The 27,627-nt window shown below is 39.4% G+C and overlaps 2 protein-coding genes across 4 annotated transcripts in view; one reads left to right on the top strand and one right to left on the bottom strand.

Moving 5' to 3' along the window:
- FAF1 (Fas associated factor 1) overlaps positions 1-8,347 on the bottom strand; it is a 409,817-nt gene extending 401,470 nt beyond the window's left edge. The window contains exon 1 of the mRNA XM_019656527.1: positions 7,897-8,347. Coding sequence (XP_019512072.1) covers positions 7,897-7,941 — 45 coding nt within the window. The 5' untranslated portion in view covers positions 7,942-8,347. The remainder of the gene's footprint in view (positions 1-7,896) is intronic.
- A 6,319-nt stretch (positions 8,348-14,666) lies between these two features.
- On the top strand, positions 14,667-20,863 carry CDKN2C (cyclin dependent kinase inhibitor 2C). 3 transcript variants are annotated; one of them, XM_019656529.1, is made up of 3 exons: positions 14,667-15,889; positions 16,345-16,484; positions 19,989-20,863. In XM_019656529.1, the coding sequence occupies exons 2-3, from the start codon at positions 16,356-16,358 to the stop codon at positions 20,364-20,366; spliced, it is 507 nt and encodes a 168-aa protein (XP_019512074.1). In that variant the 5' UTR covers positions 14,667-15,889; positions 16,345-16,355; the 3' UTR covers positions 20,367-20,863. The 3 variants fall into 3 exon arrangements, with proteins under 3 accessions (XP_019512074.1, XP_019512073.1, XP_019512075.1); XM_019656530.1 differs by lacking the exon at positions 14,667-15,889 and adding an exon at positions 19,824-19,899 and having other exon boundaries at positions 16,395-16,484; XM_019656528.1 differs by lacking the exon at positions 14,667-15,889 and having other exon boundaries at positions 16,203-16,484.
- The last annotated feature ends 6,764 nt before the right edge of the window (positions 20,864-27,627 follow it).

Consider the following 27,627-nt stretch of genomic DNA (forward strand, 5'->3'; position numbering starts at 1 on the left):
TCACCTGGGAAGAGCACAATGATAATACCAACATGGGCCAGTGAAGCGACATCCTCCACAACTAGACTGAAGAACAAAAGGACAGCAACTTGTCTGTTCCACTTCCCCAATTCCCCAACGCTGTTCCCCTCCCCCAATTCCCCAATAAAATCTTTAAAAAAAAAACCTAAACCAGAGAGAAGAGTGTTTTGTACTTCTCTATACATGGGTCACTTTGAAGCTATAACCCTCAATTCAATAATACAGTCCAATTTTATTCTCTCAATGACAGATTTTATTATTCAAAATCATGTCAGCAAATGGTAACTGCTTAAAATACTTAACAATGTACAATTCTACTACATTTATTTGTATCATAACAGCCAATATTCATAATATTCCCTCAAAAAATATTCACTCAATGCCCCTTACTAGATACTGTAGGAATGGATGGTTAAGACCCAGGCAGTTGTTCAAAGAGCTGACAGTAAGGGGAAAAACATGTAAAATGATTACTGACAATCTAACATAAAACTCAAAAGAAGAGAAACATGCACAAGATATATAAGAAGGAATGATTAACCCTAACTGGGAACAGATGTTATAAGCAAAAAGTAGGAGATGGATTCTGAAAGATAGTTTTCCAAAGGGACACACAAAAAAGGGGTTCAAAGACATGGAGTCATGAAAACAGCATATTCTACTATAAGCATCAAGTATATACTGAAACATTTAATTTTCCTAAGTCATATAAATGAAACAGTACTTAAGATCACAAAATCAAAGAATCACAGGAATGGCTGTAACTCCAAATGTCATCTTGTTGTTCTCTAGTGCTTGGATCAGAGGCATCAGCATAACCTGGGAACCTGGAAGAAATGCAAAGTTGCAGGCCCCACCCAAGATCCACTGATCAGAAACTGTGGGATGGGGTCAAGCAGCCTGTAGTTTAACAAGCCCTTCAGGTTATTCTTATGCAAGCTGAAGTTTGAGAACCACAGATTTACAGTAGGTCAGGGATTTTAAGCACTATTGACATTTGGGGGCAGATGATTCTTCATTTGGGGAGGATGTGCGTTATAGAATGTTTAACAGCATCCCTGGCCTCTATCCTACTATATGCCAGCAGCACCCCCAGGTAGGACATATAAAAATGTCTCTACAGTGCCTAATATCCCCCAGGGAACAGAAATCACCCATGGTTGAAAATCACTGATCTCAATCAGGGATCAGCAAACTTTCCTGTAAAGAGCCAAGTAAATATTTTAAGCTTTGCAGGCCACGGAATCAACTACTAAGCTCTGCTATTGAAGGCAAAAGACAATATGTAAATGAGACAACATATAAACGAATATGCATGTCTGTCTTCCAGTAAGACTTCATTGACAAAAACAGGTGGTAGTTTGGCCCTCAGAATGTTGTTTGCTGACCTCTAATCTAGAACAATTACCTAAATTATAAATGAAATGTCCTCAACCCTACTGCTGCCAAGTGACTGTCTAGACTCCATTGAATACCTGATCTAGTCTAGTCTTCTGTTTTCAGGTAGATATGGCTCTAGGCAGACCTGTTTTATAGGCTGAATAACTGAAACCCAGGATAAACAACTTTCTCAGAGAACCACATACAAAACAAAAAACAAACTGAAAAACTAGAGCTTTAGTCTTCCTAAGTGCAATGTTCTAACAAGTGCCTCCTATGGAGGTGTAACCATATAATGTTTATGATAATATACTGGGTTGTCGGAAAAGTCATGACGTATTTTTTTCTTTTGTTTTTCATTGCAAAAATGCATCATGACTTTTCCAACAACCCAATATATAACCATATAATAACCTGTGACACAGTCAAATGTTCCAGTACTTCACAGTTACCAAAACCTAGAAAGAAAAGTACTGATTTCATGGGGGTGTGAGGAGGGATAACTTTATCTTAAATGCCCAGACAGTAAATAGTTTAGACTTGTGAACCATAAAGTCTCTGTCTCAACTATTCAACTATTAATTCGCGTCTGTCACTGCAGCAAGAAAACAGTCATAGACAATAAATAAATGGGTGTGGCTGTTTCAATAAACCTTTATGTACAAAAACAGGCAGGCAGCTTACCTTAAGTATATACCTTAAAACTGTCAAAAATGAAAACAGCTAAAATGTATTGAACTCTTTCTATATCAGACACCTGTTCTAATCACTCTGCGTGGATAAACTAATTTTTCATATGAGGAAATTGAAGCAAAGAGATGTGAAGTGATTGGTCAAAGATCGCAAGACAAGTGACAGAGCTGTGATTTAAATCCAAGTGAACTGGCTTCAAAGTCCATGTTCTTAACCACTAATACTAAACTTTATTCTACATGCCAAAACCTTATTTTCCCAATGACTGACAACCAAACACTACAACATGATTTGTCTCTCTAATAAAGAGGATAGTGGAGAAAGGAAAGAAAGGGTTGTAATGAGACTACTTTCAGCTCTAGTACCCAATCTCCTGCACAAGGTTTAACTTCTCAGGAAATATATATAATGTTCCATGGATACTTAATTTGGCCCCTCATCCAAAACATCACAAAGGATACCTATCTGTTTGGATTGATACCATTTCTATTTGCACATTCTGGAATCCTCTTTTGCAGAGATATCTCTGTGTCAAAGTAAAAAGCAGAAGAGGGATTCACAGCTTTATTTAGAAGGGAAAATGTTATGAAGGGGCAGAAACTACTTAAAGTGACTTACCAGTAATGTCATGGAAAAGTCCATGCTTCAAAGAGGAGTTGACAGGCAAATGAAAACTTAAAAGTCCCATATTGATAGTCCAATATATGAAAATGTATAAAACAATTTAGCCAGCAAAGGTATGATGACTAGTTGGATAGACCAGAAGTGGAAAACAAAGGCATAATTGTGTCGTCCAGGAAACAGAACTGAAAGTAACATCAAAATCAATGCCAAATTAGAAAAGAAATAAAGGGACTCAATCTGTGACCTCTGGAACTAGGTTCAAAAGGAATATTTATAAGCAAGGCAGATAAGGTTTTGTTTCTGGAAAAGTCTGAAAGAAAATATTACTACTGAGAGTTGTTCCTTTTTTGTCTTCACTTCAGTAAAGCTATGATCTATGTCTTTATATTATCAGTAACAGAGAAACATAAATAGAAAAATATATGAGACCAACATGTGACACTAAGCTAAATGGATACACCACTCATTTTGTTCCCACAGGAAAACTTCATGTTATAAAAATGTATCTTAGAGGAAAAATAAATTAGCATGACATTAATTGAAAGGGTGAGGAGGGAGAAAAGGCTCATTTTTGGTTCATCTAGACCATGGGTCGGCAAACTTTTGAGACGGAAGAGCCAATCCTGTCCCTCCCAACAATTTAAAAATGATTCAAGAGCCATAGAACAAATGAAATCACCACTATGTGAATTTTTAAAATTTTGTAAATGAAACTATGATAGTTTTATTTTCATTTTCAATTTTACTTCAGAGCCACATGTACGTACCCAAAGAACCGCATGTGGCTGGCAAGCTGCAGTTTGCCAACCCCTGATCTAGACCCAAAGTAAGAGGTAACTGATATTACTGAAATTATTTGATAGCAACTGCAATTCTGTTTGGATAACTATTTTCACATAGTCATGTGTAAACAGTTCTGTCAGCAAACCAAATACAGTCTCAAAAGTCTGTTTGATCAAATAATTTTTGCTCCACACCTCAACCTAAAAAAAGAAAAACAAAAGTTAAAGAATTCTCAATTACAAAAAGAACAAGATTTGGAACTTACCCCTGAATGCACCTCTTTGTTGTAAAAAGACATTAAGGATGAAAAAAAAAATCCTATGATTCATCAATGCCTGCCTGTTTTCTAAACCCAGGAAATTCCTTTACACCCCCTCCTGTCTCTGGCCAGCCAAAACTATAGGTGTACTACTCTATTCTTTCCTTTACCAGTAACATACCATGCTAACATTATTTACATTTAAAGCTGATTTTTGTTAGACTATTCCAAATTCTAAACTCACTTGCTCAGAGTTAAATTTACAAATAATTGATTAAAACAGGATGCTATCATTCTCTCCATTCAAAATTCTGGCGGTGCAGCCACTATAGAAAACATTATGGCAGTACCTCAAAAAATTAAAAATAGAAATACCATATAATTAATTCCACTTCTGGATATATACTCAAAAGAATTGAAAGCAGGTACTCAAACAAATATTTGTTCACACCCATGTTCACAGCAGCATTAACGATTCACAATAGCCAAAACGTGGAAAAAAGCATCCATCAACAGATAAATGGATAAGCAAAATGTGGTATATACATACAATGGAATATTATTCAGCCTTAAAAAGGAAATTCTAACACATGCTACAACACAGATGAACGTTGGATCCATTATGCTAAGTGAAATAACCCAGTCACAGAAGGACAAATACTATATGATTCCACTTATATGCGGTACCTAGAGTATTCACAGTCATAGAGACAAAGTAGAATGATGGCTGCCAGGGGCTGGGGAGAGATAAGAATGGGAAGTTCTTGTTTAGTGGGTACAGAGTCACAGTTTTACAAGATAAAGAGTTCTGGAACTGGATGGTGGTGATATTTACACAAAGTGAATGTACTGAATGCCACTGAACAGGACACTTAAAAATGGTTAAGATGACAAATTTTATGCTAGGTTATTTTGACACAATTTAACTTTTGTTTTAACTGGAACCTGTTTTTATTTGAAGGAAAAATCTTTTAGAGGACAATGTGGAATATATTTGCTTTGTAATAAGTTCACTTATCTACAAAGTCCTGAACCTATCCCATTAAATCTGAGCTGTAATTTTCCATCCACTGTTTGTAAGAAACCAGCATATATATATATATATATATATATATATATATATATATATATATGAATGGGAGGGAGAGAGAGAGAGAATTATAGTTCAAGACTTGGAATGTGGATACTTCAATAATACTGGTTTCTTCACAACTGAGCAAATCAATTTCCCTACCCAAAAGTGAACATAGTAAGATGATGTTCTATTTACCTCATATGATTGTTATCTACTCCTCCAATGATTTCAACAGAATTCCTTTCTCTATTGAACTGAAATAGTTAAAGACAATACAAAAATCCTTCTCACAAGCTTTTCCATATTTAGACACTGAATTATAAGAACCTATTATCCAGCAATAATCAAAATCTTAAACTTATTTTTTAAATCTAATCATATTTAAAAATCAGGTCCCTATCTACAAAGGCAAAACTGAGCTCTCAAATCTGTTATTAATTTTCACAATCGTATGAAGTAAATAGAATATAATTTTACTATGTTCACTTTTGAGGGGGGAAACTAATTTGCCCAGTTATAGAAGAAACTAGTATCACCAAGTGCCTTCATTCCAAGTCTTCAACTGCAATCTTTAATATAAATTACCTGGTTTCTAATAACTAGTACGCTAATTTTTTAAGTTAATCCTATAAAAATCTTGCATAATATAAAAAAGAAATAGAATAATCAATTTTAAAACTAAGCCCACAAGAGCAAACTGATCTAGAATCATCATTTGTGACAAGGTTCCTGAACACAAAAAAGGCTAATGTGCTCAATAAGATGTGTATAGTTTTCTAAGTAACTTTTTATTTTACCAATAATGTGCTCTTACCTACTTAACAGTATGAAATTAACTCTCACCATTCGGCAAACAATTGTTCATTGCAGATGCATAAGCTCTTTTTCATTTTGTAAATAATTGTTCACAGCGTTGCCATTGGTTTGAAGAGAAAAAGTTATTAGACTGTATTAATGTGATCAGAATACAGACCCAAATGCTTGTCAGAAAATCTTACTTTGCCTCTAAGTACAAGAATCCTAAATTTCCTGTCCTAGGCCAATGTAAGAGTAATAAAAAACATAATAATTGTCACAAATAAGAAGAGCGCAAGCAGCTACAAGTTATTAGAGGAAGCAAAAAGTTTGGTGAAATCAAAACAAAGTTCTGATTACCTTAACATTTTTAATGAGGTAATTTTTCAAACAACTACATTCACATTAGATAAACAATTGAATGGGAGAATATAAAAAAAAAGATGATGATGAAAAAGATTTAGGCAGGCAAAATAATCTCAGGTCAATCCTAATCCTACAAAATACAAAAATCTCATGGTCAACTTTTATTTTCAGAGCACTGCTTTCTGTCTGAGTTTGGGAATTACTGTATAATCAAATGCAGATATATGCATATTCCAAATATGTCAGATACCACTGGGTAATCAAAAAAGCAAACTCTGGAAATGGCCATTGGAATATTAAGTTGTATAAAAAAGAAAAGGGGGATGGAGACAGGGGAGAAGGTGAAGGGATTAGAAAGTACAAATTGGTAGTCACAGTATAGTCACAGGGATATGAAATACAGTATGGGGAATATAATCAATAATGTTGTAAAGATTATGTAGGGTGTTAAATGGGTATTGGACTGACCAGGGGGATCACTTCACGGACTGTGTAGATGCCTGACCACTTTGCTATATGCCTAAAGCTGAAGTAGAGTAACACTGAATGTCAACTATAATTAAATATATATATATATATATATTTAAGTATATATATATATGAAAGTGGGATGTAATATATATATGTATATATGAAAATACGGAATATAGTCAATGGTACTGAAACAGCTATATACGATGCCAGATGGATAGTAGACTGGGGGGTATCAATTTGTGAGGGGTGTAAATGTCTAGCTATTACGTTGCTTTGTACGCCTGAAAATAATTTTTTAAAAAATCAGAGAAAGAGGGAGAAGAAATGCCCAACAAAATCTCAGTAAGAAAAAATGTTACCTACTATGCTAGTGTTAGACCATGTGCCGCGATGACAGTGTTAAAGGAAGAGGGAAAAGTCTGCCTGTACGTAACAGTAACTTCTAAGTTAATGCCAAAATAAATGGTTAAAAATACCTCACTACAATATTTTCTCCACCAAACATCAAAAGGCAAAGGTGGTCTTCACAGGATATCAGTTCTAACTTCAAGTCTTTCATGATGCATACAGCTCTACTTTCAAAGGGTCTCCCTAAGATACTTACATGTCAGTGTCACTATAGTTGAGCTCAGTAAGGGGGATAACCTTTGCTTATTCTTTAAATTATTCCTGGAGAAAGGACACCAACCAAATAATTCAAATCTGTAGGGGAGGGGAATCTGCAAATATGAATTGGTAATTTATTAAGCTTGTGAACAGACTGCAGAGACATTTTGGTACGTATCATACGTATACAATCTATTTGCCTCTTCCTCATCTTCTTACCTTCCAAAGATTCTAACAAGCCACCAAAGTCTCAAATGTTTATTTCTTCTTGAAAACGACCATGATGCCCAGCTACCCTTACCACCTCCTCCCCATCACTTTTTTACTCTTCCCTTAATGCAACACACCCACAGCACCACACTCCATACAACACACTCCTCTCATAGAAAAACCCAAAGCTCCAGACCCAAAACACCCCATCCTTAAAAGTCCCACACTTAATACTCTCAGTACTCCCAAATTCTACACATTCTCGGTGTAATACAGGAAACACTACACAGCCCACACACATAATAACCCAAATACCATAACAGCCCTTCACCCTACAAATCCCATTCAAGCCGGTACATAACACATTCTACACACACACCCAACATAGCATATGAATTACATGTTCCCCCATGGCGAGGGCGAGAGAGAGAGAGAGAGAGACAGACAGACAGACAGACAGACAGACAGACAGACAGACAGACAGACAGACAGACACCCCCAAACCACACACTACTGCACTGCTCAAACAAACGCTGGGAAGAGGCCACCCTGCTGGCACCGGGAACCCACGAGGTTGGAGGTGGGAGGGGGACAGGGCCAGATACTTCACCTGAAAATCCGCCAGAATCATCTCCCGGTCCATGTTGGACGCCATGGCGGCCGCCGAGTTCCGCGGCCCCGGGAGCGAAGAGCGCACCTGGGAGGGAGACGGCGCCTCCTGCGGCCGTCGCCGCCGCCGCCGCCGCCGCCGGGCGCCGAGGGGCTAGCGGGCGGGGCAGCGCGGGAGGCTAGGAGCTCATGCACTCGGTAACCTTCAGGCGCCCGGGCCGCCCGCCTGCGCCCCGCGGAGCCCACGCCGCAGCCGCCCCGACAGGGAGGTTGGTCTGGATGCGGGTCCGATCTTACTGTCGCCGGCCAGGATGAGGGCAGGTTGCGATAGCGCACACCCGGCTCCCTTCAGCCGCAGCGAGACCGGCGGGGGCGGGGAAACCGAGCGAACCAGCAGGCGGGCGAACGCCACAGCCGCCTCCGCCTCCTCCTCTTCCTCCCCGGCCGCCGCCTCCGCCCCTGGTTGGCCAGCACCGCGGCTGTCGCACATTTTGCCTGTCATCGAGGTCGCAAAGCGCCGCTTTGCGGCTACCACGTGACTGCCCTTCTGTCAAGCGCTGGGCGCGCGACTACCCCGCCGGGATCCGCGCACACCAGGCGGAGACGCCAACCTTCTAGTGCGGGAGCTTGAAGTCCCGCAACAGGTTATTCTGGTTTGGAATTAAGCAAAGGCCTCGGGATACCGCCTCCCCCTGGCTGGGACGGGGATCAGATTCTCCGCTCTACGTGGTTTCATTGTCACGTACACGTCAAGCTCCACCAACCAGCTCAGCACACTGACAACCCGTCTAACAAACAGCATTTCATAAATGTACGTTTTCTCTAACAAAGTTTCACCAAAGTACAACTTCACATACAGCCTTTTACGTTCAACCTCACTGTCAAAATCAGCTTACACACTTTCACACTTAATCCCAAGCCCCCTGATGCCTGCATACTCAGACTCTCAGTAACTCTGGAGGTGACCAGACTGCCATGGTAGACGTAGGGGAGACATGGAAGCTGAAAAATGTGAGAATATCGACTCCAAGAAAAAGATGGGTATTTTTTTAAGTTATGAGAAATAAAAACCTTTCTATTCCTGCAGCACATTTATTTTTTTACATCAGAGAGACAACATCTTTAAAAACGGGGAAAACTTGAGTCCAGCTTTAAATATACTCAGTCTGTTTAAAGTACTTTGATAAATGAAGAAATCACTCACTTGCTGAAAGTTTCAATTTACCGTCAGAAGTTGACAGGCTTTGAGCCAAGAATAGCCAAAGACTATATATACACAATGAAGTGTGACAATGTGTAATTGTCATCCTGGCTGGTGGAAGAGTGACAGTGGAATATGTTCAACTTTGACTTAAGAAAATATCATCTTCTGAACTGTAATAGAGCATTTATTTGTCTTGGAAAGCATGTAAAATCCTTAAAGTGTGAAGTAAGGTTGCTGATTTTGTGCTGCAGAGTTAAAACACGGACTACTGAAATCACCACATAGAATCAAGGCCTGAGTTTTTGTATTCCTGAACATAGAGAAGAGCACTATGGTGTCCTAAGACCTAGGTTTTTTCTGTGTGTTTTCTTTATGTGAAAATAGTCTGGCCTACAACTCTCATGTGATCATCTGTATTTAGACCAGAATTAACTAGATAAGGAACAGAACCCTCCATAGTCACATGAATTGAAGTGTCTTGTTTAATTGCCATCCCAAAGGAAGTAATTCCAAAATAAAGCACAAATGTGAATCATGAGGTGAAACACAGTACCAGCAATTGAAGTGTGGCAATTCAGTTGCCCCATTCACATAATATGTCACTCTCAGCACAAAGCAGGTGATTAATTGTCTCATTACCTGGCCAGGATTAATGCAGACTTGAAAAGTTTAGGTTTTTCTCTGTGATGGGCGGGGGGGAACCCCATTCAAATGCAGTACTGCTCCCCTTCTCCCTCCCTTCTCTCCATCTGGAAATTTAAAAACAATGTGGTAATATAGAAAGATGGGAAGAATACCCTGGACATTCAGGCATATGGGTTCCAGCACTGCTTTCGCAACTAATTATCTGGGAGAACTTATATGGGTCACTTAATCTCTCTAACTTCAGAATCTGACATGACTATTTCAAGTGATAAGAAAACAATTATACAAATGCATGAAAATCATAGATATTTTTACAAAATGAGATATAGTTCATAGTCAGCCTTCACTAGGCTTGAGTTCTACCTCTGCCCCTTAACAAAAAACTTCTGAGTCTCAATTTCTTATCTCTAAAATGGGGCTTATAAAACTTATAGAGTAATTGTGACTATTGAGTGATATAATGCTTATGAAACTCTTCAGAAACCTTAATGCTTTCCAAACATATTAGTTGCTATTACTCTGTATACCAATTCCAAAATGCTTTTCTCACCACCTCTTTCAGAAAATTTAGGCCAACAGGATTCTTCTCCTTTCTATTCATTGCTTTTATTATCTTTACAACACAATTTAATGCTCTGATAAAATCTGCAAATTTTTTCTCTGTTTCATCTATGCATGTTTTAATCTATCCTCAAAGGTTGAAATTTCCTTGAGATTATAAGCAATTTCATGTGTTTTATATTCACCATAGTTCATATATAGCAAAATTTGGGGTACATGATAACAACCAATACTTTTGAATTTATTAAATTGTATTAAATGTCTAGAACATACAGGTACTTTACACACCTTCTCTCATTTAATTCTTATAACAACCATTTTACAGGATAAAAAAACTGCTCTGAAAGGTTAAGAATCTGCCCAAAGTCATGCTACAAAGTAACAAGACTAGGTCAAAACTACTGCTCTTTCCACTTGCCCTGTTGCCTCCCTGCAATTCGTCTTCCATGCTGCAAAGTTTGTACAGTTCCTGAAGAGACTGATTCTTCCCAATGAGCTAAAACTCTTCATGGTTGGATACCCAGCATCCAGAGTGATTGTCCACTACAAAAGAAAAATAAAAGACTGAAGAGGGGGGAAAAATCACTTTTCATTTCCCCAGAATCCCTTCCTTAAGAAGCAATTTCATTTAAGTGTCACAAACTGGAGATAAAACCATAGAGCGATTCTCTATACACTAGCATGAGCAAAGAAAAATAATTTTAATCTAACCATTCTCATAGTTGGTCTACTGCATTAACTCATGGAGCTCAGCCTAATTCAAATACTGCATAGATCTTTTCCTAGAATCTCCATGTTCTTTGATCTTATCATTATTCCTTTTAAAAGGAACTTTTACTTCATCTTTCTCTCAAATACATACATATATATATATATTTCATATATATATATATGGTAAAGTTTATTTGTACTTATTAGGCTAAATTTTTATTTGAAATAATTTTAGATTTATAGAATAGTTGCAAAGATAGTATGGAATATTCATGTTTACCATTTATCCAGCTTCCTCCAATGTTACTATCTTACATAACTACGGCACAGCTATCAAAACTAAGAAACTAACATTGGTACAATACTATTAATTATATTCTAGAGACTCTATTTGGATTTTTACATTAATGTCCTTTTATTGTTCCAGGTCCAATCCAGATACCACATTACATTTAGTCATCATGTTTCATTAGCCTCTTCCAATCTGTGACATTTCCTCAGTCTTGACTTTTGAATAGGGCCAGGAACTTTATATTGTAGAATGTCCCTCAGTTTGGGTTTGTCTGATGTTTTTTTATCTGAATTATACCGAGTTTATGAATTTGGGAGAAGAATATCACAGAGGTGGTGTGTCCTCATCACATCACATCATGGGCATATGATATCAACATGACTTGTTAACCTTGATCATTTGGTTAAGTTAATCAAGCTTTTTAACAACACTATTGGATTATAAAATAATTCATGAGAAGATTAATGCTATTACAGTGTTAGATCCACACTTAAGTTATCAAATATATTTCATCTAATGATTTAATGTTCTTTAGGAATTTAGTGCCTAATCCTGGACTCTTAAGTAATGAAAAAGGCATAAGATTTGAGGCCTTAAGATCTGAGTTCAAATCCTATATCTACTACTTACAGGCTTTAAGTCACAATCTCTACAAGCCTCAATTCCTTCACCTGAAAAATGGGGATAATTACATTTACCTCAAAGAGTTGTAAAGATTAAATAATGTGTGCATCATATTTCACAATCATGAAATGCTATACAAATATTAAGTATTGTTATGTTTAAACTTTTAAGTTGCTTATTGGGATTTTTTTTTTTTTTTACTTTGCAAAAAGACTTTCCGAAGTGATGTGATACCTACATGAAAAAAACCTGTTGAAACTCAGGAAATGTCAAAGCCACAATTATGAAATGATTTTTTTAAAAGTTCCCCTGAGGGTACCAGTCTGTTTTCCACCTTTGTTGGATCTATAAGTACAACAAAGAGGAAGACTTTGAAACTAGGTAAAGAAATTGTAAATATCATATATATTTCTATAAGTTAATCATTCAGAAACTGTGCACACTTAAGTCAATGAAGGACAAGCACAAAATAATCTGATTAAATTATATTTCTATAAGCCCTTTAAAATGAGTATGAACTGCTGGGGGGAAAATAAAGCTGTCTGTGACACTTAGTATTTAAATCCAAATATAAAATCTCTATTTTCAGTGTTGGGAGACAAATCATTAATATGCTAAAAGAGAAACCACTACTTTCAATATAATAGATGCTTAACTGTGAATCTTTCTTGTGAACCATGTTAGAATGTAAGCCTATTGAGGGCAGAGATACTTTTGAATCCACTTTAGTGAACTAGCACTCAATAAATATTAGATTTTCATTGGAGGTTCTAACTTGTTCTCTCTGAACTAAGACTGCAACCTCTGTGCTGCAAGTTCTGGTTTACACAATAAGCAGACTAAGCATATGCTTTAGGGCACCAGCAACGCCAGAGTAAAAAAACAAAAATACTTCCTTAAAGGATTTAATATTTCAGCAAAAGCATGGAAGTAGTCAATATGGGGAAAATTAGAACTTTGTTGGACGTATTTACATGTGTTTTTTGGTTTTGTATTATTTTTATTTTATTTACAGGAGGTTAGGTGGTGAGACATCAAAATGGTGCTTAGTATTTCCAAAAATCTTAATCCAGCTCTGTATGCATCTTAAATTACCATATATTTTATTTACTCAGTTATTCAGCAAAAAGTATTTTATTTCATGAAAATTATACCACACACAACCTATGTTATGAGTACAATATACACCTGAAACTAACAATAAAATAAAGAAAAAAATGAGTACAATAGAAGATTTCTCCTCATTACAATATCTTCTCTTAGCAAAAAAACATAATAAATGCTAGAAAGCAACTCGTAAATTGGACTAATGCCAGTTATCTCTTATCATCACACCCTCCAACCATACTAAAAGAGTACACAGTAAGTTCCCAGAATCAAAAGTAAGTTATATTATTTATGGTATTTACTGGTATAAATGAAACCCTAAATGTTCTATTTGAAATGTCTAACAATATAAAAGAAAATAGAGGAATTAATTGTTTGTATTGTAGTTTACGCTTGGTTCACATTTCAAGTTTAGTTACTTAAGAAAAGAGCTCTGAATATTTTTTTCTCAACAGTTCAGTTAAAGAAAACATTACCAGATTCTTCCCAGTTTCAACTCTCCCTCTACCTACCAGACAATCTCTTGCTAGATGATTATCCAGATGTTTCTGGTGTTTTTGTTGCTAATATTCCCAGTATACTTCAGGAGTGGATACGCTTGCTAGAGGCCGATACTAATTAGACCACTTGTCATTTTTTGCTTGGTTTCATTGTGACCACTGGGTGCATCATGTAACTGTGTTGGATATTTTCAAGAACAAAAAATATCGAAAGCTGTAGTTAATTATTCTTACATAGCTAAAAGTACAGAGAGAACTGGTGTCTCAGATGATTGAAATAAATGGTTTACATTTAGACACCCCCCCCAAAAAAAAAAAAAACAACAAGTCCCCATCTATGTAGTCAAAGTGAGAGCTTTGGCAATAAAGAAATGGCCTTTTTAGAAAACCCTTCCCAACACTTACTTTAAACTTTGTTTTAAAGTTAATTGTTTTTCTCCCTTTCCCTTAAAGAAATGGAATATTCAACAGTTTCTAGTCCCTGGAACATTAAGGTTTCAGAGTTTGTCATGATTTCTTACCTATATACCATGTCTTTAGCATTCGTAAAAATCACTCTATAAAAGACTTTTGCTTTTGCAGAACACTGTTCCTGCTGTCAGTCCGGGTCTCTCCCTCCACCCCCACGGCCACCTCTGCCCACGCAGCCCTGGGCGTTGATCTGGCAGGTGCGAGGCCGGGGCCCAGCTGAGAGAAGGCCAAGTTTACTCAGCGCGAGCTCCAGAGGAGGAGGAGGCGGCGCAGGCCTGGCCGCCGTAACTTCGAGAGCCTAGCGGGGGAGCCCAGAGGCCGACTCGTTCTCCGCCTTCCAGCAGCCAGCGGCGCCCAGCCTCTGAGGCCCTGCGGCTCTCCGCAGCCGTCTTAATTAACAAGCCTATTCCCCTCACGCCCGCCCGCCCCCGCCGGGCTCCGGGTAGCCCCGAAACGTTTCGCGTAGCCGTCCCCATCCCGCTAGCCGGCGGGAGGAGGCCGCGGGTGGGAGCCAAAGCTAGAGACCCAGGGAGGGAGGCAGGAGCTAAGAGGCGGGAGAAAGAGCGCTGGGCGGGAGGAGGAGCGAGCGAGGCGGCGAGCTAGAGCGCCACCCGGGCTGAGGGCGGGGCGTGGGCGGCGCCCGGCCTTCCCGCTCCTGCAGCGCTGCAACTCCGCCGAGCCTCCTTAAAACTCTGCCGTTAAAATGGGGGCGGGTTTTTCAACTCAAAAAGCGCTCAATTTTTTTCTTTTCAAAAAAAGCTGATGAGGTCGGAAAAGGGAGAAGGAACCGGCACCGTCTCTGCAGCAGCAACAGAAGCAGCAATTGTTTGACCGAAAAAAGAAGCAAAGGAGGGAGGGAAGGAAAAGAGCAGAAAAGGGGACAGCGCTCAAGTGTCTATAGGGGTGAAAGGTGCGGGGACCAGCGATTTGGGGGAACCAGCTACAAAAGAAACTGTCACTGGGAGTGCTGCGGCTCGGAAGGAAGCATTGCTATTCACCTCGGCTCCAGGGCACAGCTGGCTGGTGGCCGCTGCCCTGTCGGCGGCAAAGGCTGGGGGCACAGGCCTGGGGACCGCAAGAAGTTGGCGAAGTGGCACCGGGCGCTGCAGCTGCTGGGCTCTTGCCGAGAGGGGCTGTGGGACTGGCTGCGCCCTGGGACTGTGGTGACTCCCCATACTCAACTTGGCCTGCGCTCCCCCAGGACCGTCCTGATCTCCGGAGACCCTCAGAAAACCGGGAAAGGAAGGAAAAGACGGCGGCGGCAGTTCAATGAGCGTCTGCAGTAGGAAGTCTGAACTTGCTCGGTCGTAGGCGGGAAGTTACCGGTGGGCTGCCCCGTGCAGCCGCGATGCTGCCGCGTGCTGCCCCAGCAGCCCTGGCCACATAGACGCTTCCCGCATCGCTCTCCCTTTCCTCACGCTGCTGAGTCCCGGGACCCGGTAGGGCCGGCATGACCCGCTTGCCCGGGGCCCGCCGCGCGCCCGGCCGTCTCCGAGGACGCGCGCCGAGCCTGGCTCCCACGGCCTCTGAGGCTCGGCGGGGCTGCGACAGCCCAGCGGGCGAGCTCCGGAGCCTTCCCGCGCGGCGTTAGTCCGCTGCTCGGCCGGGACGCCAAGAAAGGCTCCTCCCAAGAAGCCGAGGCCACTGAGGAGTCGTTAAGACCTGTAACTTGAGGGCCACGGAACTGCTACTCCCGTTTGCTTTGGGCGATCATCTTTAACCCCCCGGAGTACGTCAGCATCCAGCCACAGCTGCGCTCTCCCTGCAGCGGAGGACTCAGGACTACCCCTTCGGGCGTGACGGATGGAGACCGAGCCTCTCGGAGGACCTGCCCCTACACTTCTGGCTCGCGCCGCTCAAGTCGCCACCGTGAACAAGGGTGGGTTAACGCCTTTTCTTCTCCCCCAAATGTCTTTCCTTCCGCGGTATTTTCTGCCCTCATCTAGTCCCTTAAGTCTCCGCACACATTCCTCGCAGAGATCTGTAGTGTAGGTACGTGACAGCTCTGCCTACATTTTACGTCCAGAGTAAATTACCAGGAATATATGTGTGTCTGTGTGTCTCTGTTGAATCACCAGAATTCTTCATAGGGGTTAAGCTAAAAAAACGAGGAGCGGAGCCCCTCTCCAATGGCTCAGTTTTGCTGAATAATCACGTGTGAATCGAGGGGCGGGCTTTTGGCAGGCAGATCTTACTAGTATTTACTACCAAGCTCTACTCCAGATTAACCATCCCAGTCCTTCTGTCAGTCTCCGATGCCATCATGCAGCCTGGTTAGGAGCAAAGGAAAGGGGAAAAAGAAAAACAACTAATTCATCTTTTCCCGACCGTCAGGACCCTAAAGAATGGCCGAACCTTGGGGGAACGAGTTGGCGTCCGCAGCTGCCAGGGGGGACCTAGAGCAACTTACTAGTTTGTTGCAAAATAATGTAAACGTCAATGCACAAAATGGATTTGGAAGGACTGCGCTGCAGGTTGGTATCCAGAGAGGTGGGGAAAACAGGTCAACAGTGTTGCCTACGTGACCCGGGTTTCTAGAATAACAGCTTTTAAGCTTTCAGGGGTACAAAATTTCATTGTTTTTAAACCTAGTTGGTTGCCATATTTTATATTTTTAAGTGGATCCAACTCCCCAGAATGACGTACTTTGAATAAACTCGTCAAATCCAATAACATCCTCTGTATTAAGTGGGTTCCAGGTTTGGTCTTAATTTTTGGAATGTTTTTGTGACGATAAGGATTTGAAAGTAGTCGTAGCAGCGCTGAGTTTGTGGGGGGGGGGTGTTAGACAGCTCTGTAAACACATTATTATGATTATTATTTGAAGTAAATGCACTGTTATTAGTGGTTTCCTTACTTTGCTCCAATAATTGACTTTAACGTTCATTTTCTTGACTACTGGCGAGGGTGTTTTTCTTTCAAATGCTTCAAGTTTTGACAAACGACCTTTCCTCGTTTGGAAAGGGTGGACTGGGCACGGGGACAGGATGTATATTTCACAGTTAATGTAATACCATCCACCCATTCAGTATTGAGGAGGAATAAAAAGTTGAATTTTCTAATCAGAGCTCAGCTTGTAGTGTTTTTGTCTCTGCGGTCATGCCGTGGTATGTTCTAATTTTCAGTAATTAGATTTACAAGCAACAAATGAAACATGTCCAGGTGCCAAACATTGTACCTGATAATTTTTTTCCTCTGAACGTTATCATGTAACTTAGCTTGAAAGGCTTAAAACAGAAAAATGGAAAAGTAGTCTCAAACAGTTGCTTTATTAGAGCTCTGATGATGTTCTTATGAGCTATTCTTATTCGGAAATGCCTCACTTGAAGCATTGAACATTGGGGAGAGGGCTTTTAGGGTGCTTTGTTTCGGTTACAAGAATTCGATATTTAAGTGGCCACAGAAATACTATTAACTGACAAAGTCCATACAGTCTGTACATTTTAAATCAGAATATACTGACCTTGCAAAATTTTCAGTATTAAGGAAGCTACTGCGTAAATACTAAATAATTTATCTTATTTCAGGTAGCTTAAATGGGGAAAGGAATTTTTTTCTTTTATCACTTAGTAGTTTTTAACAGGTTTGGTAATGACAGCAATGCCACAAATTTAATATATTAAAAAGTTTCCTATTGAAAACTGAAAAGATTATATAAATCTCACAAAGAATGAGCCTCTTAACCCTGTTCAGAATAAGATCTTACAGGACTTTTGACGAACAGGAAGACTGGAAGATTAATACTGAAAAAACAAGTTTTTACAAACATTTTAAATACAATTCTGCAATCTTGTTTATATTAAACATACTTATCAAGATACTAACTAACACCCACTTATTGTGGTTTAGTCCTAGTACATATAATGAAACACACACAAACAGCAGTCTCAAGGCTTATTTTCAGGATGTATAATCCTGACTCTGAAGTTGTATCATAACTCAAGAAAGAACTTTCTTTCAAAACAATTGCCAATATTACTATTATTCTCTGTGAAAGATGGCAAATTTCCTTCTACATTTATGTTTATTTAACTCAAGAGTAAAAGTTTTTTTCCCCCTTCCTAGTGTAAGCTTCTCAGTCAGGATAATATCAAAGGCCTTAATCGTACATTTACTTTACAAAGATCCAAGGTGTCTGTCTTTTATTTTTCCCAGTCCAAGCCCTTAAACATGACTAAATCTTTAGGGGCAATTGAAAATTAGATTGTGTTAATTTTTAATAACCAAAAAGTACATTTCATAGAAGTTCATGAAAAATAAATTATGTATCATTTTTGCCACTGCCCCAAAGGAAGGACTACAAGCCAGCAGGATTTTATCAAGAGGGAAGCTTACTATCTTGGCCATCTACATCGAGTACATTTATAAAATAGTATTCATTCTAAATGTATTTTATTATATTACTTAATTGGTGATTTTAAAAAAACAAACATTTTAAAGAGCTAGATCAACTTTGTATGTATTTTCCAATGAATTGTATTTAATTTCACAAATATTTGGGTGTCTATTATGTAATCTATTTATTATAAATTTATATTATTATGAGTATACCTAAATATAAATGAAACCAGTTAAAATGCTAAAATTTTCTGGCATGTTAATGAGACTGTATTTTTTCACAACTAAATTATGTGTTGTATAATTGCATGCTGCTCTACAAAATATTTTATAACTATGAGAGCCTAATAGAGACCTCTTATTAGAGTGAAATACATTCAAATAACAGTAGATAAGTCTTTGTCATGTGAATTATTTGCATGTCAACAGCAAATTTTAATACCACATTCTGGCTTTAAAAATGTTGGCAGTTTACAAGTAGCTATTCCTAAATGCCTGATAATAACTGCAAAAGAAAATAAGATGGGGTCACCAGTTGATTATTAAATGGGTTCAAACCACAGACAAAGTTGTTTGTGTCCCAAAATCCACATTAAATATTTCATTTTCTCTTCTTTTGCTCACTTGAAAAATCAGGAGGCTAGTTAGAACTTTAAGAAACAGTAAGTAATATGGTAGGACGACTGTTTCATTCTTTTGAAGAATAGTTGCCATACTATCATCTCCTATCTAATACACGGCATATCGTGAACTTAGCTTTAGAGAAATCAATATCATAAGCCACGTAGAACACTGTTGCTTATTTAACACCTTAATAATCAGTAACATTTTAAAATTACAAGTGAAGGTTTCTAAGCACTGAATACGCCTAGTACCCAATAAGAAATAACTTGCAAAGAAAAAAAAATTTTTAAAAACACTTGTAAATTTGGCACTATATCTATTGGGAGAGAACTTGTGAAAATTAATCATTTAAGAAAATATCAGGTCTGGATTTTTAATAGATAGTTTTTACACTAGATGATGGAGTCTGATGTGTGGAAATACTTCTTTAGGCATTTAAAGAAACTCCTTATTTCTTTTCAGTAGCTAGTTAGAAAATAAATTTTACCCACACTTGATTTTCCAGAATAAATACCCTAGGTACATTTTATGAGCATGAACAAGCACAGGAAACTCTTAATTAAATCTCAAATTCCATTTATTTTATTTTAATAAATTCATGAAATTACACAACTCTTCGAGTGAGATAGAGAACTGAGTTGTGAGTGAATTTTATATATTTTGGACTAGCTCTATTTTATTGATCAATTGATCCTACTTTTCGGCTGGTTTAAGATATTCCATAATACCAGGGGTGCAAAAAAAATGTGTATGTTAAGAGATGTTATCTTAAAATGTGTATACATTTTTCTGGTACCTTCCGTAGAAGCGCAATTTTTATGTTTTGTTTTTTTTCTCCTTGTACCTACTAGTACTTTCCTTCCTGCATCTGAGTCCTTCAAACTCCATCATACGGGTCTTCCCCAAGAACTCCTTCACCAAAAATGGGTACATAAATAGAACAAGAGGTGGATATTTTACAATATTCTTGTAGTAGGGTTACTTAAAGGATTCTACCCTTTTTTCTTCTTTTCTAGGTTATGAAACTTGGAAATCCCGAGATTGCCAGGAGACTACTACTTAGAGGGGCTAATCCCAATTTGAAAGACGGAACTGGTTTCGCTGTCATTCACGATGCAGCCAGAGCAGGTTTCCTGGACACTTTACAGACTTTGCTGGAGTTTCAAGCTGATGTCAACATCGAGGATAATGAAGGGAACCTGCCCTTGCACTTGGCTGCCAAAGAAGGCCACCTCCCGGTGGTGGAGTTCCTGGTGAAGTACACCGCCAGCAAAGTGGGGCATCGGAACCATAAGGGGGACACCGCCTGCGACTTGGCCAGACTCTACGGGAGGAACGAGGTTGTTAGCCTGATGGAGGGAAGCCGGGCGGAGGGAGCTGAGAATCAGCAATGAATGTGGGGAGGGCTCTCCCACACTGCCTTGTATTTTGTCAGTTCAATGGTTGGCTGTACGATTTTAATATCGTTTGTTAAAATTCAGTTTTGTCATATTTTAAGCAGCTAGTTGAATCTTCTGAAACTGCTAAGCGGAAATCTTACTACAGGCTTACAAATATATTTAAGCAACATCTTTTTCACCTGCAAAATCCTGAGTTCTAACATGTAATTGCAAATAGCTTTGACTGTCTTCTGAATATTTTATCTTTCCTTGACATTTTCCTTGCTTCTTCCTTTGCCAGTCTCAATACCTAACTTGGAGAGTTTGTTTTAAAAATGGTTGGTTTGGGCTGGCCGAGTGGCGCGATGGTTGGGGGCTGGCTTGGGATGCCAGAGGGCCCCGGTTCGGATCCCACATATGAGGCCCAGTGACACTGCCCTCCAAAAAAAAAAATGGTTGGTTTGTCCTGATGCTTCTCTTGCCTCATTAAAACACTTTTTTTCAAAACAGGACAATGTTTTTCTGTGATTTCCACTTCTCTATAATCCCCACATAAGTTGCCACTTGCTAAGAGAACTGTACTAAACATTCGTGATATTTTAAGTTTTGACATTATAAAACGCAGACCTATTGAAAAACTAGACATGTTCTATTGATGATTCAGTTATTCTTTTCTTCCTCTCTTCATGCCTCTTCCTGAAGAGTTTACATGGTGCCTAGTATTTCTGATTTAAAATAGAATAAGAATATCAAACCTGAAATTATTTCAGTGTGAATTTATCCTAATGATTAATCTTCCCTTTTTTTCAAACTTAAGTTGAATAGTTGAAAAACAGGTTTCAGAAGTAACGATCTAAAAAAAAATATATGTTAGCTCTAAAAGCCACTTTAAAAAGGAAAATGCCGCCCTAAAAGTGCTTCCCATTAGTTGATTTTTTAAAAAACCACAAATGAAACAATTGGTTAAATATTTCCCAAAATTATAGCATAACTATACTGAGTGCAACACTGGCCTTTTCTCCCTGCGTGTCAAAAATGTAAAATTACAAAACACTTAAGTATTGAAAATAAGGCAAATACCAACTTTTAGGGAATAAAAAGCTCAGCAAGAAAAAATATATCAATTACATGTAAGGGTCAAAACTAATTTAGGAGCTGCAATATATAATAAACATACAAACTTTTATAATAAATAAATAGGCCACTCCTACATATAGTACTTGACTCCCACAAAATGTTTTAGTAAGGCATATAAAATCTTTTTAACAATAGGTTTAGCTAAAAATAATTTTTTTGAATGAAGCAGACATACCAAATTTCCAAGAGTATTTTCCAACATCTACTACTTTGTCATTGTAATTAAAGATTTTCACCAAAGGATTTCAATGAAGTTACCATTTATAAATTTATAAATACTTTATTCATCATCTCCCACATTAACAGAGATGTTTTATGTGAAAGTTCCCTCCTGCTTCATAAGCTCCCTGCCTTCGCTCCAAAAAGAACAAATACTTCAAAGTTTATTGAAGGACATGGTTCTGATGCCTGCCCTAACAAGGATTGGAATGGTTGCAGGCAAGTGGTTTTCAATAGCTTATTTTCCATGATAATATGAAAACAATATAGGGAAAAAAGTTTAATCCTTTTCATTTGGCACTGAAGTTCACCTTCCTTAAGTTAAATGCAACAAGACTTCAATTTCTGCCACCTCTAACAAGCTACTGAATAAATTTATTTTTGACAGCAACATAAAATTAAATTTAAAACACTTATTTTAAAGTTTAGAAAAAAGAAGTTGAGATTGTTTTGAAGGAAAAAGTGTTGTATTTAGATTTTAAACTAGAATCAATATACAAAACATTGCTTAAGTAACCTGACTATGTTCTAAATACAAGACATTAAAAAATAAAAACAACCCTTCTTACAAGTTGCAAATGTAAAAATGGACATTTCTGAATTTAAAGTCGAATTTAATGGCCTTTTAAGTATCCTCCAAGTCTCAGCACTAAAATTACTGTTTAGAGATTTCAAATATAAAGTTATAGGACATTCATAAAGCGAAAGAGAAATACTTCTGCAGTCGCTTAGTTCTCAGGTGGTCGGAGCACAATAAGGGGAGAGGGAGCTCTTATCTATGTCTTCATCAGCCAAAAATTTGCTAGGCATTAAACATCGCCACATTTCTCTGGCTCTTCGCAGGAAACAGCTTTGCTAATCTAAGTATTTTAGAAATGAGTTATGTGGTTCCCTCTAGGAAATATGAAAAACCATTATTCACTCTCTCAAAAACCTCGGTAATATTCAGTAAGACTCTTGAATATGCCGAACTGTATATAGGTTGGAAGAAATGGTGCTGCAGAGTTTAATGGGGTCTATTTTGCAGCGAGCTGAGGTGGGGGAGGGTCTGAACTCATTCAGATGAAGACTGGAGAGGGAAGTGCTAATTAATCAAGTGATCAGAACCCCAGGGGACGACGCTATAGAAAGGATGGAAGATGCTAAACAGAGATGCGCTCTTAAATTCAGTTCTTCACTGTGTCCGCACCCACGTCGGGAAACTCAGGCTCAGCCTTTGCCCAGTATAAGCTGAAACCTGACATATCTGGGGGTGGAGGGCTCTAACTGTACCTCAGGCCGCGTTCTGGTCCCTGAGCCACTAAGCAAACTGCATTTTACCATATTTCGGTAGTGAATCAATAGTTTTCTGATAAACATTACGCATCTCTCTCACACACACACCACATTGGGTGGTTAATAAATAAAAGAATTTTGTCCCGGGCAAGCAATTCAATTGGCAATATTGTAAATTTCCCTTATCGTGTTTATAAAACGAACGTTGTAGAATCCGTGGCCCCGGACTGGTTTCGAAATCTCAGTTCCCAAAAAGGTGCTTTCGGCTTTTGTCCGTGGTATTAAGAAGTGCTAGCCCACAAGCGCTGCGAGATCACAGCGCTGGAGCGAGAAAGGGTCGTACACGAAGCCTTCCTGACGGCTCTAAGTGACCTTCATCAAAAGGCTACGGGGTCGGGGGTAGGACTGTCCCTCTCTTGGTCTCTCGAGACTGTTTTGATTTTACAAATCAGGTCCAAAAAAACAAAAGCAAACCCAGATCCACGCAGGGACCTAGTGAGAGGCAGAAGACAGTCTTCCAGTCTGAGACCCTGGGTGAAGCTCTGCCCATAGCAACCCAAGCTCTCGCCCGAGGGGCTGCGAAGACGTCCTTTCTGTCCCTTCGAAACTCTCCAGATTCCAACTGCAGCTCCCGGCTCCCTAGTAAGGAAGCTGGAGCCTAGAGCTCCCTAAGGGCGCGCAGAGAAGCCCGGGGTGGGGGTGGGGGAGTTTCAAAACCGTTAGCTCGCGTTCGTTTTTTTTTTTCCCCCCCTTTCCCTCCCTCGCTAAGGTTACTTTTCTTTTCTCTTCCTGTCCAAATATTTCAAATTTCCGCGCCTTAAATAACAGTCTCCTTTTATTTAGTTAGTTTCCTCGGCAGGTTTGGCCGCCCGCTTGTCTCTGCCCCCCAGCGGGCCCGGGGCGCCTAGGGCGCCTCGATGCTGCCTGCAGCCCCTCGGTGCTGCCCCCGGCCCAGACTGCGCGGCCCAGGGCGCCCGCCAGAGCCACAGCCTCCTCTTGCCGCGACCTCGCCTGACCCTGCTCTCTGCGCACCCAGACCCAACTAAGGCCGCCCCCCGCCCTGACGCCTGTCTGCCTCTCAACTCGGCTCCCCTCCCCGGACTTTGGAGTCTCTTCTGCTTTGGGGTTTGGATCCCAGTCGCCCTGGAGCGGCGCAAGGGCCGCGGCGATAGGAAAGCAGCGGAGGTGGCCAGTGGCCGGAGCCTGCCCCAGCCCCCACCCTGCGGGTAACCTTGGAGGCGCCCTCAGAGTGAGTGTGTGCGCTGCTGCGCCAGCGGGCTGGAGCAAGCGGGCGCACTGCGCGGCTGGCAGTAGGCGGGAGCTGGGAGCGGGGAGGGGGAGCGGGCCTGGGCGCCTCCCGGCCGTCTCTGCAGCGCCCGGGGAGCTGCAGGCTTCCGGGGAGGCCGGGGTCCCCTGGCCCTGGCCCTCGGGCATCCCACTGGATGGTTCCAGCGACCTGTGCCTGAGGCCAGGGGCCGGAGGGCGACATGGGAGCAGGGGCAAGCGGGCCGGTGAGTGCCTAGCTCTCTACAGAGGTGAGCTGGCGGCGGGACGCGGCGCAGCGGCTGGAGCAACTCCATGCCCAATGCCAATGCCAGCACTCCCTCCTCCTCTCTCCGTGACAGCTGAGGACAGCCGGGCTCCGAGCCTCGCGTCCAAATGCGAGGAGGCAAATGCCTCTCAGGCTTCTCAGCCCTTAGACTATTTGGGAAGATGCCCCTATAGTGTTGTCTTTGCCCTCATAAATCACTAAACATCCCGGACTGAAAATGCACATTCAGTCGGAAAAGACCCTCAGCGTGAAACACGGACTTGCAGGCCTACCAGGACTTTGGGTGGGGCTGGAGCGCGCAAAAACACCTAGAAGCGATCTTCTTGTTTTTTCAACCCAGAATAGATCCGAAAATCGAGTATAGATCTTCAGCGAAGCCTCAAAAGAATAAAAAGTCCCCAGATCTGGATATTGACTTGGTAAATTAAGGTTCCAGTGAAATGTTTTGCCATCTGCTATAGAAACATTGTGCGAGCTTCAGGTGTTAGGATGTGGGCTTGGAATTTCTGTGCTGTCTTTAATCAAAGGCATTAACAGCATGGTAACACACCCAGCAAGCGAGCAAAGGCTATCCTTGCCATCACAGCACCTGCGAAAGCACAAGTGGAACTCATATTTTGCTTCCTGAGTTCTAAAATGGCTTCTGAACCGTCCAGAGGTACCAGCACAAACGAGAAGGGGGGCAGGGGGAGGTAAGAGAGTTTGTATTTAAAAAAATTACACAGATATTATTATACTTCAGCTGTTCCACATCACCTCTCTCTCTCCCAGCCTCCATCCTCATTGGTTAAGGAAGAATTTAGTGTAGGCCTATTCAATAATTCTATATGCAGCTTTTTTCTCTTCTCTCACCACCCCTCACCAAAAAACAAACAAACAAACAAACAAACAAAAACAGTCAGCCAAAAACATCAGCTCTTTTGGGGAAGAAATAAAAGAAAACACACCAATCCTTATCCAAACTACCCGTCATTTTTTGGAGCACTAAAAAGAAATCCAACATATAACCAATACCATGAAAAGAAGAAATAATTTAGCAGGACCTCAAACACATGTAATTGGTATAACTGAAGGGACCTTAATTATTTTTTAACGATAAAATAATGGGAGAGTTTCTGGAATTGATAGGAGAAAAGCTCAAAAATCTCCGTTGAAATGTTTGGAGACAGAAGTTTTTGCTCTTCCTTATATTTCATCAGTACTGTACTTACTTAGAAAAAAATGATACTTTATCTCGACCATATAAAGCAGTATCATGCTGACTAATTTTCTTTTAGTTATATGTCTTAGTTTTTCATATTAGTTATATGAATAGTGAAAGTTCACATATAAAACTGATAACATCTTTTGATGTTAAAGTTTTAAATGAGAAATGCAACCAAATTATCACAACCATATTAAAATACAATCCACTCCCCTCTTTCTTCTAAGTGTACAGTTTGCACAACTTGCTGCTTAAAGAAGCCTGCCCTGAGTTTAAAATTAATGCCTTGGAAACATGATTTCCCAAGGTAAAATATAATTTACTGGTCTTTAGGTATAATTATTCTATAATTTGGCTAGTCTGTATACAGTTAATGTAACAATATCTCCTCTTACATTTTGGAACTACCATAAAAGCTACTTAGGCCCAAATCATGCTTGTTACACAGTTTTCTCCTTCAGATATTTTTATTAAGAAGTGACTATCCTCTGGCTTCTGAGATGACAGTCACTTCTTAATAAAAACGTCTGAAGGAGAAAACTGTGTAACAAGAATGATTTGGGCCCAATGATTCCCCAGCGTTGTTCCCCTCCCCCAACTCCCCAATAAAATCTTTAAAAAAAAAAAGTGACTGTCTTCAATGATGCAGCCGCATTCTGATGCCCATTCTACTAATTCAAGAACTTCAGACCAAACTTACACAGGCCATTTAAAAAGGAACATGCATTTCTTCTTTTGTAAAAGTTTAAAACACATATGAATGAACATTAACATTTGAAGGCCTACAATAACTAATTTGCAAGTCAGTTATTAAAGTGTGGTAATGATTCAAGATGAAAGTTATAAAATCTCATCTATTAGAAGGGTAAATGGGTTCAATTTGTTAAAATAAATAGCATTTGGTAATGATTAATAGTACAATATACCCTATGTCAGTATTCAAATAAGCAGTAGTGTATATTGTGGTATGATTTTTAACTGTGAAAGAGAATATTATATAATAATCATCACGAGATATAAAGGTAATCAATCATTCCAGAGTCTCTTTTTCGATGTTAAGTAAAATATAATTAAAACATGCTTTTTAAAAAAAACTTCAATACACTATCACCTATATTTTTGGCTGTCTCCATTCCTCTCTCATTTTTTTTTTAACTTTTTGTATTTTTTTGCCTCCACATTTTAGGTGGAGGTAAAAAAAAATAACATGTAGAAAGAGGTTTCTCCTTTACTCTGCTTCTTCGGTCATCTATTTCTCTATTCACAAACATTACATCAACTTTAAAAATCATATTTTATGATGCTAAAAAGTAATTATTATTCCTATTAATTTAAATTTATCATAGGCCTAGGAGTGAAAAAGCATTCAGCCTGTATTTTATTTAAAATAAAATTAAGTGAAAAATTTGTAGACATTAGTGTGTTGCAAGTATATATTTATGTTTTGAATATAAATTAGTTGGAATCTTAAAACATATTTAATATTTTGACCTATGCTAAGATTTTCAGCATAAAATCAAGATCTAGAAAATCTTAAATTTAATTTCTGGTCTTTGGAAAATAATTTAATATATTTTAATTTGCCATATTAAGATAAGGCTAATCGTTTTAACTAATAAAAAGTTAAAATGTTGATACTTATAGAAAAGCACAGAGAGAGACCTATGATATCAAATCCAAAGCAATATTTTTCAAAATAAATTCCTCCTATTGATAAATTATATATTTTAATTGTAGTGTTTATTATTTTATAGCTAAATTTTACACTTGGCACATGGATCAAACTTTCTTATGTTTATCTGTAAGTATGTAGTTGATATTAGACAGTTAATCAAAATAATACTTTGTGGTCCTGTCCTATGTGGTCCTAAGTGTGTGTGTGTATCTGT

The sequence above is a fragment of the Hipposideros armiger genome, unplaced genomic scaffold (assembly GCF_001890085.2).
Source record: "Hipposideros armiger isolate ML-2016 unplaced genomic scaffold, ASM189008v1 scaffold_261, whole genome shotgun sequence".
Lineage (NCBI taxonomy): Eukaryota > Metazoa > Chordata > Mammalia > Chiroptera > Hipposideridae > Hipposideros > Hipposideros armiger.